This window comes from Hippocampus comes, unplaced genomic scaffold (assembly GCF_001891065.2).
Source record: "Hippocampus comes isolate QL1 unplaced genomic scaffold, H_comes_QL1_v1.1 scaffold322, whole genome shotgun sequence".
Classification (NCBI taxonomy): Eukaryota; Metazoa; Chordata; class Actinopteri; order Syngnathiformes; family Syngnathidae; genus Hippocampus; species Hippocampus comes.
In genome coordinates this window covers 935,461-952,401 of record NW_017805137.1, presented here as the reverse complement: position 1 = coordinate 952,401, position 16,941 = coordinate 935,461, and the positions used below count along the sequence as shown (strand labels likewise).

General features: G+C 41.2%; 1 protein-coding gene and 1 long non-coding RNA gene across 3 annotated transcripts; one reads left to right on the top strand and one right to left on the bottom strand.

The window, feature by feature from the left end:
* Positions 1-15: 15 nt before the first annotated feature.
* aifm3 (AIF family member 3) lies at positions 16-16,055 on the bottom strand. 2 transcript variants are annotated; one of them, XM_019867134.1, is made up of 20 exons: positions 15,759-16,055; positions 10,851-11,069; positions 9,262-9,475; positions 8,139-8,248; positions 7,952-8,061; positions 7,826-7,870; positions 7,651-7,747; positions 6,302-6,414; positions 5,963-6,049; positions 4,830-4,921; positions 4,620-4,750; positions 4,370-4,485; positions 4,205-4,276; positions 3,596-3,659; positions 3,185-3,261; positions 2,552-2,669; positions 2,383-2,481; positions 2,196-2,271; positions 1,749-1,853; positions 16-1,079 (listed from the first exon to the last, which is right to left on the bottom strand). In XM_019867134.1, the coding sequence occupies exons 2-20, from the start codon at positions 10,879-10,881 to the stop codon at positions 1,037-1,039; spliced, it is 1,800 nt and encodes a 599-aa protein (XP_019722693.1). In that variant the 5' UTR covers positions 10,882-11,069; positions 15,759-16,055; the 3' UTR covers positions 16-1,036. The 2 variants fall into 2 exon arrangements, with proteins under 2 accessions (XP_019722693.1, XP_019722694.1); XM_019867135.1 differs by having other exon boundaries at positions 10,851-11,027.
* LOC109514228 (uncharacterized) lies at positions 9,407-9,930 on the top strand. Its single transcript, XR_002167953.1, has 2 exons — positions 9,407-9,493; positions 9,573-9,930. It is a non-coding gene; the product is annotated as an uncharacterized LOC109514228 (long non-coding RNA).
* Positions 16,056-16,941: the final 886 nt, after the last annotated feature.

The window sequence follows — 16,941 nt, the reverse complement described above, 5'->3', positions numbered from 1 at the left end:
TAATGAAGGATTCCGTGAGGCAGAAGACCTTTATTTCAAAGATATAAAAATCCTATCCTTGCTCCTTTTGTAGGATGAACAATATATTTTTTTAAAAACCTTGTGTTTTACGCTGGAGCTCTGTATATTACCAGTGTCTCTAATTCATACAAACAGAACCAGTGAAGATATAATAACTGGAAAATAAAAATTTCACCAGGAAATGTCTTTCTTGAAAAAGTACAGGGTACCGATGGAGGCCACAAACCTTAGTTCCCTGAGTTAGTAATAAAACATCCCAATGGAGGAGACTGCTATTAGCAATTAGCATCATCATGATCATCATCCTGTATTGTGTTAAACAAAATTTACAGTTAATCTGACATACAAGCATGAATGAGGAATCAAAGAGATCAAACCTTTTGTGCAATCTAGCAAGACAGCCATGAGTAAGAGGTATAATTTAATCTTTATATGTTAAGTACAAATTAAAGCTGCACGTGTGTTCCAAAGTCACTCACAAGTCACACCGCAAGGTACATTTACACACTCAGATGAGATCCATATCAATCTTGGATGCACCCCTTTTGTTGGATCGCGTTAGATGATGCATGTGTGACTATTGAAGGGTCCAGTGAAGATTCTATACAGAAAACTTGAAAATGTATCATGCGGATAAGCCTGTGTGCAAGAACACACTCAATGCATTATTCGGAAAAAAATAAAAATAAATCAGCCCAAATAGAAGTTGTTTTTATTGCAGGGCAGCGCATTCAAGATTATAGCTATATACACTCTTGTCAATGCCCATTCATGGCTTGTTATAAACAAAGGTACATGAAAATGACATCTTGCAGCCGAATCCACGATGGTTTGAAACATGACAAGTCGGGTCACCAAAGTCCTGCTGACTCAGCGCTCTCTCTCTGTTACATTTCAGTAGATTGAACAGTCACAGATCTCAGACTAGAGATAGCTGCCTTTTGTCTCAGCACCATTTAGTGTCTGTATCCAGAACTACAGTGCACACCTGCTCCGTGCATGTGTACACGTGAAGTTATTGGGAGCCCTTGTCAATCAACCAGGAAATGTCTCCAGTCCTACATCAAACAGCCAACAGAGACAGACACGTTATGGAGTTACACGTTGGCCATTTTGTGAAACAGCCCCGAAGCCCAGTAATGATATCTGCAGTAATAGCAACTCGATTACTTGCCAAGAAGATCCTCCAATTTTTGTGAATGCATTAGTCGAAATGAAAGACATGAGACTAAAGTCAACTTGCACCAAATAAGAAAATCAAACAATAGCACTACTGTAGAAAATTGACATTCAAATTTGGAACATAACAAATAGAAATTGTTAGGGGAAAATGCGCCGTTAAAATTGCGCAAGAAATAGAAGGTTGAATGACGTGCTAACCAGTTGCCCACCGTGCCCTCCTTTGCATATTAGAATAAATTTACTGAAGATTACGTTTCAACAGTCTCCAGATCTTTCATCTTATTTATATTTTTAAATCATACATCTTAATAGTATCTTATTTTATTGTAATTGTATTTTTTTAATACCATAATTGCTGTGACCTGAGTCAAGCAACATATTTTGTGGAACAATAAGTCAACTCGAGTCCCCCATTTGTCATGTGATGAAAGTCACAAGTTGTGTTCTACAAATTTGTCATGTTTCCCTTCAAAAGCTCAGGAACCGTACAGAACATAAAGACTATTGTAATCACGACCAGGTTTAAGTCTTGGATAGCGACTTACTCCACATCTCGTTTCTTAATCGTCTTTCCGGATCCTAAGACCTCAGCCACTCGGGACACAATGGGATCGTAGTTCATGCTGGCCACCGCAACCACCTCCTCACCCCTGAAAATGACCCAGCCGAAGTCAAAGAAACAATGATAATACACAAATAGATTCAAATATATATGATAATATATATATAACTATAGTTAACAAAAATAACATGAATCCATTCAGAGAATTCCTACTGGGGACTCATTATGAAGAGAAAAGCTGACATGAATGGGGTAGATCAAAAAATCATTTTCATACTTAAATTCCCCAAGTAACACAAGATTAAATAAAACGTCAGAATGAAGGAAAATTATATATAGATGACTGCTGTTGTAATTCTCCAGCACGTGGCTGATTTTTCTGACCGACAGTATATTGTGTTGCACAGGTCAATAAATAAATGTCACTTGCCTCGTGTAAAATGCGACAAATCTCAGTTCATCCAGATCACCTTGAATGATGACATCATCAAATCCATCCCCATAACCTTGAAAAATAAATAAATAAAAAGACACTTAATAATAAGCAGTCTTTTTTAGAAATTGGGCACACAAACTTTTCAGCAAGGCCCGTTGTGGTTCCTGCACAGTAAACATACCTGCATAGCGTATGGTCTTCCCAAACATGGCTGACCAGAAGTAAGGCACTGTTTTCACCTCAGTGACTCTGCCCACCATGTTGAGAGCTGCTACCCTTCCTGCCGTAGGTAAAAATCCAACTTTAAAGCATGACTTTGCCCAATCACCACGCAGTCCTTACACACTCACCGTGCACGTGAGCCATTTGCCAGTGAGGGATGTTAACCTTCTTATTGTTGCGTGGCGAGAAGGGAAAGGTCACGACATCTCCCCCAGCGAAGACCCCTTCGGCATTTGTCTGCATCATCTCAGAGACAGCGACAATTTGACCTTCAAATCACATCTTCAAAATCATATAAGCAGTGTACTGAAAAGAGATGCAAGGAGCAATCTGTGCCGTTGACACCAAGGACGCCCTAATTCATATTACAGTGGTTTATGGAATATTGGCGCACCAGTCAGGGTGCTTTAGTGAATCTTTATCAGTGTGACATGCAACATTTTTATTGAAACAAATGTTGCTCATTGAACAAGTACATTATGCCAGGAAAATGACAGCACTTTTCTGTTGTTTCGCGTACTCTTTCAATGAAAGTCACGCAATGTGCTGTCAAGGGAACTTTTCCATATATTTTTTTTTTGTCAGCACTCACTGCCTCACCACTAACTGATGCAAATTTCAAATTGGCACATTTCTTGAAACGATGAAAAATTATAACACTCATCGTTAACCACTTCATATTGTACAAACGTGGTGTGGGAGCTTGTCGAGAACTCAACCATGATTGATGTACACAGAGAGTTTTCAGTCTCGCAAAATACCTTGTTGACGGTGATGAAGCCCTTTGAGTCCATGTGAATGCCGCTCTGTTTCAAGAAGCTTGTTGCTGGAACACATCCTGCAGGAGAGAAGAGTAGTGAGCTCACTAACATACAGGTGTAATGTTTCCCATTTTCCACATGTCCGTTTTGTCAAGTCTAGAAAAACAGCATTTGTCCAAATAGTAGAAAAGAGACTAACTTTTCATCCCGAAACTACAGTTTGTTTTGCTGTATGAGCCTAAGGGGGAAAAAAATGTTTGCTCAGCTGCCACTAGCTTTAGAAAGTGCCAAGTCATGGGTTAGTACAGTAATTGTTCGCATCTCAATATTAGATCTAATGACTACAGATGGGATGGGATGCTCCCTGAAATATTTAACAATAAAAAGTCACCGGAATTTGGGCTTGCTCACCAGCTCCGATGACACAGACATCTGCCCGCAGGACTTTGCCACTCTTCAGCACTACCTCTTTCAGCTGACGTAAAGAAACGCAAACAGAATTCACCATTACGTTTTGTTATTTTCATGTTTTAATTAGTAGGACTGACATGGCAAGACTTAAGAATCTGTAAATGCGCAAAACCTGAAAAGTCACTCTATTGGAACGATTTGCTCATCTTGTCATAAATCAGTAACGTCAAAAAAACGGCCTCCAATATTAAACTGGTATGTTTTTAAGAATAAAAATAAGTATCTGAATATACATTACACTTACACTTGGGCCAATATAAGAATATCAACAATGGATAGTCCTAGATACTTGTCATAGTCTTGAAAGAAATGTGACGGGAGGACCTTTCTGTTACAGTTCACCAGCACTGGGTGTTCAAGGTCAGCAGTCTGACCTTGACACCAGGTTTTCTTTTCAAGCAAGCCATCCAAATTTAGCAATCGTTCTGCATTCAACTACACCCCATTCTAATGCAGATTTTGACACCACGGCCGTGTGACATTTTGAAGATGCATTACGTGTGACTTTAGCAACTGAGCATCATGCTGTGTCTCTCACTTTGTGAATACCTGTCCATGATGGCCAATCATCTCTGACACCTCATTCAGCATGTAGAACTTCACCCTGTTGGCTTCAAAAAGCTGCAGGGAGAATCAACATAGACGTGACGAAGAAATGAGGGCAGACTTCGAAATGTGAAACTGCAGGTTATTTTCGGTTGATAGTGCAAATACCTTCATGATGGCTTTCCCTACTTTCTCACCGAGGGCTTTTTTAAATGGGACTGACTCAACCCCAATGATCGAGACAGAGTGGGCCTTGTCAGTCAGAGCTGCAGCCACCTCCATACCTGCGCACAAGACAAATTAGCATTCAACATGCAGAAAACAGGACTGTAGATGTAGCTTTAGCATTAACCAACCAAGATTAGCCCGTAGTGATAGACAACAATTTCAAATCACCATTTCATACTCAATTTCTTACCGACAAATGATGTTCCCACAATCACAGCGTTCTTGTTGTTGGCCAGCCTCGCTATGCTGTTAGCGTCCTCAGGCGTCCGGAGGTGAAAAACATTCCTGACATCCCCGCCCTTGTAGTTAAGAGGTTTGGGTCTTTTCAACAGGAAATTAAAAACATTTGATTATTTTCAGCAAAATGAAAAAGATATGAGGAATTTCTTTTCCCCCTAACTTGTTTCCTGTAGCGACAAAGAGTTTTCTGTATTCCATCCTCAAGCCTTCTTCAAAGGTGACAGAGCGCATCTTCACATCTATTGCCACCACCTGTAGACAAAGCAAGTGTCAGCTTTGAGAAGTGCATAAACCGTCGCAAGATAATCGAAATTGAATGGCCAAAGAGCAAAATGACAAAATGACAAGTGAAACTGTATTCCATTTGAAAGTATTGCCATTGTTTAATGACCTAAGATGGATTCCAACCATGTGTTCTTGTGAATTTAAGGCTTTGAATGTTCATTGGTCATTTTGATTTACTTAACTTGCTGCTTTTACAAAGCATTGCAGGAGAATCTCAGTCTTCCAGTGTAATTTATGTTACTTTACAAAGATCTGTGTGCTGGCTAATGAGCAACGTTAGCTAACAATAGTTAGCCTTTCCAACCTGTTAGCCATACCTCAAAAATGTCGTTATATCTAAAAAACATGTATTGTTCTGACTTCACTGGATGAATGTAAATTAGTTTGGTCGACCATAACATTCTTCTTCGGGTCGAGCGGAGACTTTTAAAAGCTAATATTTCGTTCATTTGATTAGCTTAAGAGCCACTTCATCCTCTGTGAAGAGTTTTTAAATGTCGGAACATAATTCCTTAATCTTTTTTGGGCTCAGTTTAAAGTTAACAAATATGGTTACTTTAGACAATAAAGCTTTATGTTCTCAAAACATCAATGCAACAAAAAAAAAAAATCTGTTTGCTAATGTAAGAATTAAATGACGGGGGACTGTTTTTAAGCACCAAGAACACATTTCTGTTTTGATTATGGCATGTTGAAATATTGTTAACATCAGAAAAATCTCAGCGCACCAGCAAACAAAAATGTGTACTGTATACTGAAATAATGATTTGTTGTATGAATGCCAACGGAAGAGGTGGATTCACAGGTCTATTGTACCTTCTGCCATATAGTGGAAGACCATTTAATTATTCTTCCTATTGCTATACGTCACTGGCACAGATGGGAAAGGATATATAGTATTCATCATTTGTAGGAAATGTTTATTGATTTTCAACCATTGAAGTGAAATTGATTTTGAAACGAAGTTTTAAACAGCTACTCTTCGATTGTGAGTTCACCACCTCTCACCTCTTTTTCTGTGAACAATTCAATGTCGTGATCGTGCAGGAAGTCCCTGGAACGTAACCTCAGCTGTTCCGCTGTGCTGTCTAGGGACTGAGGGTTAGTACATTAGTGCTGAATGCATCTATTAAATAGAAAGTTTGTCAAAAGAAGAACTTCTCTCCCACAATTACCGAGTCCAACAAAAACAATCTGGGAATGTTATCAAGGCCATCTTGACTATAGTTGTAACTACCATTATTCTTAACCAAAAAAAACCACAAAAAAAACAAACAAAACAAAACAGTGGACGATCTCTCTGGTCTCTCTTGACCAACTATCTCGTTTTGGGGTCTGTGTACAAACCTTACTCAGTTTAGGCCTGTCATAAGGAGGATGTCTGTCCATGGTGCATATGACGATGCGCTCAGTGAAGCCCTCTTGCCTCAGCGTCTCTGCACACACTAGACCTGCTGGACCTGCACACGTGTCACCACCACTCATGTTATTGCTTGGACTGCAATAACTCCCATCAATTGCCTGTGATTGTTGCGAGATGCTATCGTGAAAAACATCATTTATTTCAGTCGTTCACATTTTTTTTAAGTGTGACTCTGGACCGGATTCATGATTTTATTGTTTTAAATAAGTTTAATGAATGAAAACCCCAAATTTACAATCTCAAAAAAATACAAGATGACAATATGATTTGGCCTTCTGAAAAATATGTTTAATGAACGTGTGTAAGTTTCACTCTTTAAATTGATTGACTGAAAAAAATGTCTCTTTGTGCAATAGAGATGCGCTGCCAGGTACATGTAATGTAGAGCAGCATGTTGCCCTCCTCTGGTGTCATGCAAATGACCCCTGGTGGATGCGAGAAGTACAAGGGTGACATCAGCACAATCTGATGGGACGCTTTATAAATAGTGGAGCTTGCGAACAGTGGAACCTCTTAAATGGAAACACCCATGAGGTTGCACACTTTGGAATGCAAACAAAAATATGAAATGCGCCTCTAAAGTTTGCACAGAGTTTGACCCACCGTCACAGCTGACGTCAAGCGAGATATCGGCGCATCTCATGAGATCTCTGTTCAGCAAGCATCCAACCACTAACTCTGCACGTTTTACTTTTATTTTTGGTCACTCTCCCAAAAGAAAGACCAGTCTTGACAAGAGAAGAAATAACACCAATAGACCAATAGATTGGCTGGTTTAACTAGCATTGGTTTTTAAACAACCCATCACGCTCTTCACATTTTGTAATCATGAGACCAAGACGACGCCGAATACAATTGATCAACAATGCCATGCCATTGTGAGGCTGCAACAGATTATCAGAGGGAAGTCGCCAGTAATCTTGGAGTGTCATCATCATCATCAAAGAGATCGTAAGAGTCATGGGGTAGACATCCATGGAAATGTATTGGTCAATTCGTGGATCAAAAATCTATTGTGAATTCCAAAATGTAGAATTTGAAAAAGTTGCGCAAAGAGGACTGACAAAACGAAAAAGCTGGAACTGTGCATTCAAAAGTTGAAGGAGGGTCAAATGAAGTTCACCTGTTACAGTTCCAGTCTATTTTTAGGTCGGCCATGAAATTTCACCCACTGGCCAAAATCCCCCAACTTTTTGTGAGTATTGTATGAATTCCTTTCCCTCAGCATGCACACACAAAAAAAAAGGGAAAGAAAAGAGCTCAATACACTGACCTGACCCAATAATTAAAACATTCGTCAAGCTTGTGCTGGAGTTAATGACCGCGGAACATCTTGCCATGGCCTTTGACCGTTTCTGCGACTGAAGAGCCTGAAAAGGTTTTAGAGCTCTCAATCAGGTCGTTTATCGTACTGAATTAGTAACTGCTTTTTATTCATTCTGGTTTACCTGCTTGTTTGCTCGGATGATGACCTTGTCCTTTTCAACTCTGACCTGAAGTAAACAAGCATACGTAATCCTTGTGTACACACATGCTCTCAGAATGCAGGGAATGCTTCTGACTGGGAAGGTCACCTGGAAGGTCGGCAGGCTGTCCAGGCCGGGGAAGTCTTCGATGTCGCCTGTTGCGATGTTGAAACAAGCGCCGTGCCACGGGCAGCGCACGTGTCCTTTCGACAGCACACCTTGAACCACGCAATGCGTTTTTCCTTTATGCTCAAAGAAAAGATGTCAAGTCTTTTCGGAATTCAACCTTATTTACCTTTGACGAGTGGTGCGCCGTAATGTGGACACTTGTGGCCCATCGCTGAGAACTCGCCATGTTCCTTAATCAACAGCGCTCTGCCACATCCCAAGTCAACCTCTCGCATCCTGGAACATGATGTTGATGTCGTGACTTTACAATACAATATATTACAATACATCTTTGTTTATAAAGCACTTTACAGAACAGTTAACATAAAATGACAAAAAAGTATAACACAATACAACATAAGACATGGACAATCATGCAATCGGAACCACTGGATCACAGGTTTCAAACTCAAGGCCTGGGGGCCAGATCTGGCCCCCAGGCCTTCATTTTATGTGGCCCGCGAAAGCAAATCATGTGTGTTAAATTCCATGATCCTTGCTAAAATCTATACCGAAATGTCAAATCGTCACGCGTAATGAATAACGTTGAGATTTTGCAATAATTTTGTTATCCTGTTAACACTCACGCTAACAATAATTGAACAAACTATTATAGATGACTTGACCGATGTCAAAACAGGTCATCCATCAATTTGTTGCGTTCAAGTTTTAATATAGAAACATTTACTTAGTTTCACCATCGCAACGGCCCTCCGACAGAAGACGTAACCCCAAAGTGGCCTGCGACAAAAATGAGTTTGACACCCCTGCACTAGATGACTAATTGTCATTGCTACAAAAACAACAGGAACCTTCACTTAGAATTTAGTGCTCAGGCCCTGATGATGATGACGATAAGAAGAAGAAGATGAAGAACAATAAGAATCATCATCACAATCATTTCTACAAAAACATGAGTGATCTTGCAGCAGTCGTTGCTCCGCCCCTAATAATTAACTGGACAAACATATACAGTATTATACTGGAAATAAGCGTACGTTTTACCGGATCACTGCCGACACTAAAATAGTTTTTCTTTGTATCCCAATACGACAAGCCAAATTCCCAAACAAGTTTGGGCTGTTGTTTTAATTTCATATCACCAGCCAGCTCTCCATTTGCCGGCTGGATCTTTCCAGGTCAGCAATAGTTGTTTAACCCTTAAAGGGACAGCGCTTACGCTTACTACAGCGGACAGCTTATCATGTTATCGGGTCAATGAATATAAACGTAAGATTTCCTTTGCTCACTGTCCGTTTTCCAGATCTTTGACATGACAGACAGAGGCCTCCACATAGTCCCGTGATCTGTGGTAAGCTTGGAGCAAGGCGGAGTCGTCGTCCGAGCTGTGTCCGAGAGCCCCGTTCGGTCTGCAGTCTGCAAAGGGACTGGCCTTGCCGTTCGGCGAAAGGCCGTCCACCTCTTTTTCGTTTTCCAGGAGAGAGAGCTCCACTTTGACTTCAACTGCACAACACAGACATGGTCATTTGAGCAAATACTGGAGAATTTGACTCAACGGGTAACAGTGCGTTGGAGTAACTTTTTTGTCTTCTTTCATTAGAGGAGCTGCCCTCAACTAAGAGGGGCCGTACGAACGCAAGCAAAGGACAAATGAAGTCACAAGTGGAACAAATGAAAGCAGGAAAAAAAAGGTGAATGGAATCATTTAGAGGGGGAACCTGCCTAAGTGAGTCCTTTCCATCCATTCTTCATTAATAATGAGGATAATTGTCATCAGTCATTTGAACGGTTTTGCGTCAAAATCCTTAAGTCATTTATTGTTCATACTCATGGTGCTCAATTATATTTACTTTTATATTAGAATTAAAAATATGAATATCACATGAACAGGTCTGCTAAAACATTCCTCCACTTTTTTTCCTTCTCTTTTAAAGGAGAAAGGCAAAGAGTCAAGAAATTTTCGATTAAATAAACATTAACATAATGCAAAAAAAAAAATAACAGTTTAATGAACCTTTTTAATTTACCTGCATAAAAGTTGCGTAGATCTGAAATGATATTAATTTCAGCGGATGTGCGACTGTTTGGCTTTTCTACACATGAAAATATGGTTGCAGTGGTGTCTTTTTATTTTTTTATTTTTTTTAAGTGCAGCAGGCCGTGTCTGTTTGGCTGGAAAATGTGCTGATTGTCCAGGTCCTACAAAGTAATCTGTCTGGAATTTTCTCCCGCTGAGTAAGTCTTGATTAAAACTAATGGAAAATCGTAACAGTGTGGGCAATTGGCGGAGTTGAAGGAAATCTCATGAGGCTGATGGACGTTCCCTCGCTTAGGTGAGACTTCAGGGCACAAGGAAAGCTGTGATCCGTTTGAATTTCTATCTCGTTGTCGTAGCTCCGCACTCACATGCGATCGCCTTTTTTCTTTTTCTTTCATGTTTAGTGCAAAAGCTAAACCGTACACTGTGCTATTATTGCCGACAATGATGCTCGCTCATCAAAAAAAGCAACAATATGAAATACTTTGTCCATCCTGAAGACAGTTTCCAATGCACATTGGCCACAATATTAGGGACACTGCACAATCAGAATACAGCACATACAAAGTCTGAACCAGGTATGTTAACGTACAGTATATATTGAGAAGTATCAAATTAATTAATACATCGGCAATCGAAACTGAGCATTATCTGATTATACGTCAGCGTTCTCTACTTCTTGTTGTCTTTAGGCCTCTGGGGAGTTAGCGCTTATATGCCAGCTGACGTTTTATCACAAGATCAAGTCTAAAATCATTCAATAGAAAATGAACTGCAACTATTTTCCTTTTCTATAACTCCCGGGTTGACCTAGCAAACAAAGAAAGAGGTGTCGGTCACCTGGTTTGGGTTTGGAGAAGCATCCTCCCATGGTGGGCTCAGGACTGATGGAAACCGAGGGAGAGGGAGGGAGGGAGGGAGGGGGAGAGAGAGATGAGGGGAGGCGAGTTTGGGTCAGGTCCTCTACCCTCAGGATCCTACGTTGCAGTGGTGTCACAGAATCAAATGTATGAGAACCTGCAGGTCCACAATGGATATTTGTCAGTCCCTCCACATAATCTGCAAGGACAGAAAGCGCTTCACATCAACGACATGCACAGCCAAACACGTCATTGCACCTTTTCAACACTTGTGACGCAATCACAACAAGATACCGATTTGTCTCCCAGAGGGACACTTTTAAAGTTATCTCTTTGTGTGTTTGTTTTATTTGGTTGTGACATATTTTGTCAACTGCCATTGGCTGCCGGCTTGTCCAGATCAGTGCCGTGCATCTCGGGGGGTTAGGGGGGGTCAGTGGCCCCTAGTCCCTGGTATCCACCTTGGGAGGGGCACCCACAGAACCCGGAGTACCGTAGTATCGTTGTTGTAAGAAGAGAAGGAGGAGTCATATCAACTAAGCCGCTCCAAAAAGCAACCTTAAAAATCATTGTAATATATTATTTTGTCCTTTGACCTCGCAGCAATGTATTGTTGTAAAAGGCACATCTGTAGTCTGTTGTCCACATTGACACAATTGAGCTGTATTTATTTGTGCCACCTTTCAACGATGATAAACTTCAAGAACCTATGCGAGAACAAAGGTGACAGCGCGACGGCTGCGTTCTTGCACCTCGGCAAAAGCGTTGAAGAAATAATCATTCCCGTTGAATTTGCAATGCGCTTTTCCAAAATCTCAGTCCGTTCAAATTTGCTTTGTCTCACGCGGGTGCTCGTAAAAAGGAAGCAATCCTGCCAATTGACGACATCAGTCCACACATGGTTACCGTTGTTCATGCATATTGCATAGGGGAACTGTTAAATATTAACGGCACTCCGACACCTATTAACTTTCTTGTCACAGTGCACACGAAAGGAAAGCGAGGGGCCCCTTGAGTTTCAAAATCTCTCCCCTCCCCCCCCCGTTTTGTTGCCAAATTGCGCCCACATCTCGAGCAGCTCTCGTATTTGAACCTCGCATGGATACAGTGCCTCCCCGCCGAGCTCGGCCCATTTTGAGTGCGTGCGGGGCGGCACGTTGCGTCTTACAACACGCAGCCGTCCGTTAAGTGAGTTACCCACGTGAAGCAAAACCCAAGAGAGCTACTTGCTATTCTGCGCACATCTTTAAGTCCTTGAACTTCAGGGACGGGGGGGAAAAAAAAAGTGTGCGCGGCTGAATGGATGTGTGTGCTGCAAAGTTCCAAATGAGAAGTGGAAAGATCCCCACTGTGTCCGGCCTCTCTGTTGCTGAGGCCGAGTCACTGGAGATCAACTTTGCAAAGTAACTTGCTCGTGATAGAGGCCTTTTAATTACTGCAGCAATTGGACACAAAATACACCCCCCACCCATAAAAACAGGCATTGCATGTTTTCCGGTAGTAAATGCTCTTATCTGTTGTTTACGCGTGTATTGACCTCATACAGTAGGTATACTCAATTAGACGAAAGCCATTATTCTTGACTGGATCTTGTTGCCTTTTCTACTCTTGCTGATTGTCAGTTGTACTATAAAAATGGGGTTGAGTTGAGATTGCAAAAAAATGGCATGGATTTTTTTGTTTTTGTTTTTGCTTTCTCGTTTTTATCCCCGGTACTGTCTGCTTTGCTGCTGTAAAACTTTTGTAAAAATTGTCCCCACTGTTGCACTAACGAAGCCCATCAAATTGCATCCTTTTTGTATGCTGTTTGACCTTTTAGTGTTGACCTTTGGCAATCACCCCCCCAAAACCGTTTCAGTGACCTGCCACATGTCCATCATTTGGAGACAGTCTGATTAAAATGACAGAACAGTAGAATTTATTGTGTCAGAGATACTTGACCCTGAACATTTGAAACCACTAGATGATGGCTATCAAGTGATTGGTTGTAGATTTTAATAAGCGGTGGAGTTTGGTTGCCATTTCAAGCAACAACAAAAAAAAGTCATTGCATCTCTACAATAAGAGCATAGTGACAACATAAGAGTTTGGAGATATGGAAAGTCCCCATCAATAGCTTTAATATGACGTCCGACTTCATGTGGTTTGTCGGAAACTGATCTCGTTAAGAGTGAATTTTTATCGTGGGGCCCAATGCGCATCAAGCATCACGGCCTGAAATGGACACTTGCAAAGAAATTGCAGTTGGCGACTCATGCCCCACACACTTGGCGGTTGACTCGAGCACACACACACCATCTCACTGCAACGGAAAAAATGACAAAGGGAGGAAACAGGTGAGAGGATAGGAGAGACGCTATACTGTACTAGATTTCAGAGGCTATTGGCAATGATAGCCTCATTTACCAATTGCACTCATGCATTTGAGTGACAGACTCTCCCTCCTTCACTTCTATGCCATAGATACTGTACGTACAAATTTTAAGTGCTGCACAGTTCAGTATTTTTTACTTTTTTTTTTTTAACTTCGCGTCTTCAACAACCGTGCGATAGGCGGATGTGCGCGTGTGTATGTGTGTGTTACTACTGTTCAATTTAACAAGCTTTTTATCGCTTTGAATTATTTGGTCACCTTCGTGACCTCTCAAAACTCTGAAAAGGAAGTAAAACAATCTTCTTGCCCTTATCCCCGATCAGCTAAAAATCACGTGATCCGCCTTGGTTTCTGATCAGCACGATTGGATCGGAGCGTCCGTAAATAACTGTTTAAGATCGCCTCTCGTGCACTTGTTGCAACTTTGTAATGAACAACAGACCATCCGGGTGTTCCAGCGAGCCCGAGATATTTTGCTCCAAAGTAAAGTAGGTTAATCAGATTTGTTCGTCACAACATATGACGCAAATGGCAGCTGCTGGCTGTTGGTCGAGCGCGTCCCCAAGCAATGCTAATAATCCAGTCTGCCGAGAAGCTGTCACTTTCACTCATTTCCCTCCAATTGTAAGACCGCTTACAGGAATGTCGGTAGGGGCGGGGGAGAATTAGTAGCTTGGTCGCCCGATCCATAACCTGACTGTGACCAAGAAAAGCAGGAATGTTGAGCACCACCAATCTGAGCGAAACGTCCATAGCTTCGAACAGGACCACAATATTTGTATTCGCCGCATGACAAAACCAAATTGTAACAGGAAATGCTCTAAAATACTCTTGTACCATTTGTCTGGTATGGTATTGGTCCGCCGACTCCGTTTGTGACCGCTCCCTCTGATCTTCACACAAGAGCTCTTTGCAATCCAGCCACATACGAAATAGTCGACCGCACCAGTTTCCCTCACTTTGCATATCCTATTGGCTCATCAAATACAAGATAAGCCGCCCTAATCGTCCCCAGACTGTCAGAGGTCATGCGCTTTGTTTGCTCAATGGTTGAACATGACAGGCTGTGGAATGACAAGTGAAGAAAAAGTAACGTTGGAACACCAGCCAGGACACCTCTCCTGATGTGTTAGCACTAGCTTTAATGCTAATGTTCCTGGTTGCAATTGTGTGGAGTGCAAAAAAAAGTGGAAATGATCGGATCACATTTATCTTTAAATCGTATAATTTGTAAGTGTCCAGCATACTTCTTCCACTTGCAAACAACATTCCTTTAATTTTTTTTTTCTTGAAAGTGGCTATTCATCTGTCACTAGTTAAATGAAGAATGATTCAAATGAATCGTCCAGAGAAATTAAGACTAACAGTGTATTTCCTCAAATTGGGGCCTCCCCTCTAAAAGCCATACATTATCCACTTGAATACATAAATGTCACACCTCAAATAGATGCCAAACGTTTTTCCTCTCAAAAAAATAAAATAAAATAAATATTCCTATGACAACTTTCTACATGCCATGTGTAGATGTCTTTGCTACAGCACCTGTGGAGCAGAGGCGGCATCTTTAAAGCTCAAGTTTTCTTGGCAAATTAAAGTGGGAAAATGCTGGACAAACCCAGAGCAAAACCTGCTGAACAAAATTCAGCATTGCACCCCAAAGAATTTGCCATCGGGAAAAACACGTCCAATGAAAAGAAGCGAGCGCCCCGAGCTGGAGGACGCAGATCGAAAGTGAGCAAGGAGCTGGAAAAAAGCTTTGAGAGTGGATTTATTCACTACATAAGTGAGTCGTGACAACAAACTATCAAAGAAAATGAGGGAGCTCTACAATTGAATCTTTGCGGGAGATACCCAAATAGTTGCTGAGCTGATCTTCAGCAACTTCTAAAGACCCTGTGACGCAATGGAAAAGTGAAATGGGACATTTTAAGCCTCCATTTTATCCACAGGCAACTATTTTACCATACCGTTACAAAAAAAATTTCAAGACAACAAACTTCCATAAGTTTTAAGTTGACGCAGTTCAAAAATATTTTAAGTTCTGCTGTTGTGAATATTGGTATGAACACATTCCTCAGCAAAGAATTAAGAGTTTCCGGAACTTATTGCTCCTTGTGTTGTCCCCCAACTTAAAAAAATAAAACTCAGCAAATTGTTTTGATTACTAACGCTGCTGCCACAAATGTCAGTCGTTTATGTGTGTGTGTGTGTGTGTGTGTGTGTGTGTGTGTATTATATATACATACAACTTAAATTACTGTTTTAGCCACAAAAAACAAGTTGTGTTTTTTTACAGGCTATAGATACAAACGCACTCAGACATACACACATATACATTTTTTTGGGGGGGCGAGTGTAGCTCCAAAATTCTAAAGAAGTTCTCCAGCATTGTAGAGTTACTAGTGTTACATTGCCCTCTGAATGAGACACTTTCCCTTGCTTAATTTGCCCATTTCAGGTCCTGTTTTCAAACAATTACCCATAGATGATAAAAATGTGTCAAGCAGAGCTTACCAAAAAGCGCTGCGGTCCTGGAGCAGGTGCATGGAGCGCTGCGGTGCAGAGAACATATTTGCACTACTCCCCAACAATCCACTTCCTCTGTGGGACTCCTTCTTCTCCCTCAGAGTATTCCCACTCCGTGTGTCCCTCCTTGCTCCCTCTTGATGCAGCACAGGCTGTTGTGTGTGTGTGTGTGTGTGTGTGTGCGCGCCCCTTTCAGCAGCAGCAGACTGAGCTGACCGGTCGTGGGAGTTGCTCTCTTTCACTGGCCGAGCCTGTAAATGCAGCACAGCGAACCTTTGCCAGTTTCTTAGCTGTATGCAGTATTGATGGAGTTGCTGAGGGGATGCTAACACAGCATGAATTCGCACCATGCCCTCCACTCCCTCCCCCGTTCCCAAACACACACACACACACACACTCTCTCGCTCTCTCTCTGCTGGCTTTTTCAGTGCAGACCCTCTCCGCCTTGCCTTCAGATACTAAAGACATGATTTGCCTGTCAAAATGAGCAAAAATCTTCTCAATGCGCTGCCTCTGTGTTTGCAATTAGAGGCTTTGTAATAATAAACATCGTGAAACACGCATGTGTACTGAACACCAGCATGCATTTAAAACTTATATGGCTGAGAGTTCATTCAAAAAAATCTGGAGGTGGATTTCTCGCCATAGGTTCAGCAAAGCTCCTTCGAGGCCACTGCTGTGTGCATGCGAAATGGTTGACACCAAGTCAGTCGCACCTTCTGTCTCTGATTGATTTGTTTTTCTCAAATTTGAGCTACTAGGTGGTGTCAAAGAGGGCAGATTTTTTTTTTCCACGGATCATTTCAGTCACGTCCTCTACTCTCAGACCATACTGACAGTTTGAACAAATATGATAAAAAGTGGGTCAACAATAGGAACGAACAGCATCTCGGGCAATTCTTGCATCCTATAATGAGATCAAGGCAGAAACTTTCCAAGGAATTCAAATGTTGGTGAAAAATAACATGGAACTTGACTGGCAAAGATGTTTTTGATCAAAAGAGCATTTGTTATATAATAGCAGAAATACAACAGATTTTTAAGGGTCTATTTGATTTTTTTTTCTAACTTTTGTGCACAGTCATTCGGAATCTGAGCAGTTTGCAATAAAATAGTTTGATTTTTAGTTTAGATTTTTTTTTTCAGCTCTAGGTTATCACACTGACTCAAA

Excerpts from the sequence above, each read along its gene's own strand:
- aifm3 (XM_019867134.1), bottom strand. The coding sequence starts at position 10,881 with ATGGGAGGATGCTTCTCCAAACCCAAACCAG. Across the intron at positions 4,922-5,962 it reads AATTGTTCACAGAAAAAGAG|GTGGTGGCAATAGATGTGAA; the intron begins GTGAGAGGTGGT and ends CTTTGTCTACAG. Across the intron at positions 4,277-4,369 it reads TAGGGAAAGCCATCATGAAG|CTTTTTGAAGCCAACAGGGT; the intron begins GTATTTGCACTA and ends TTCTCCCTGCAG.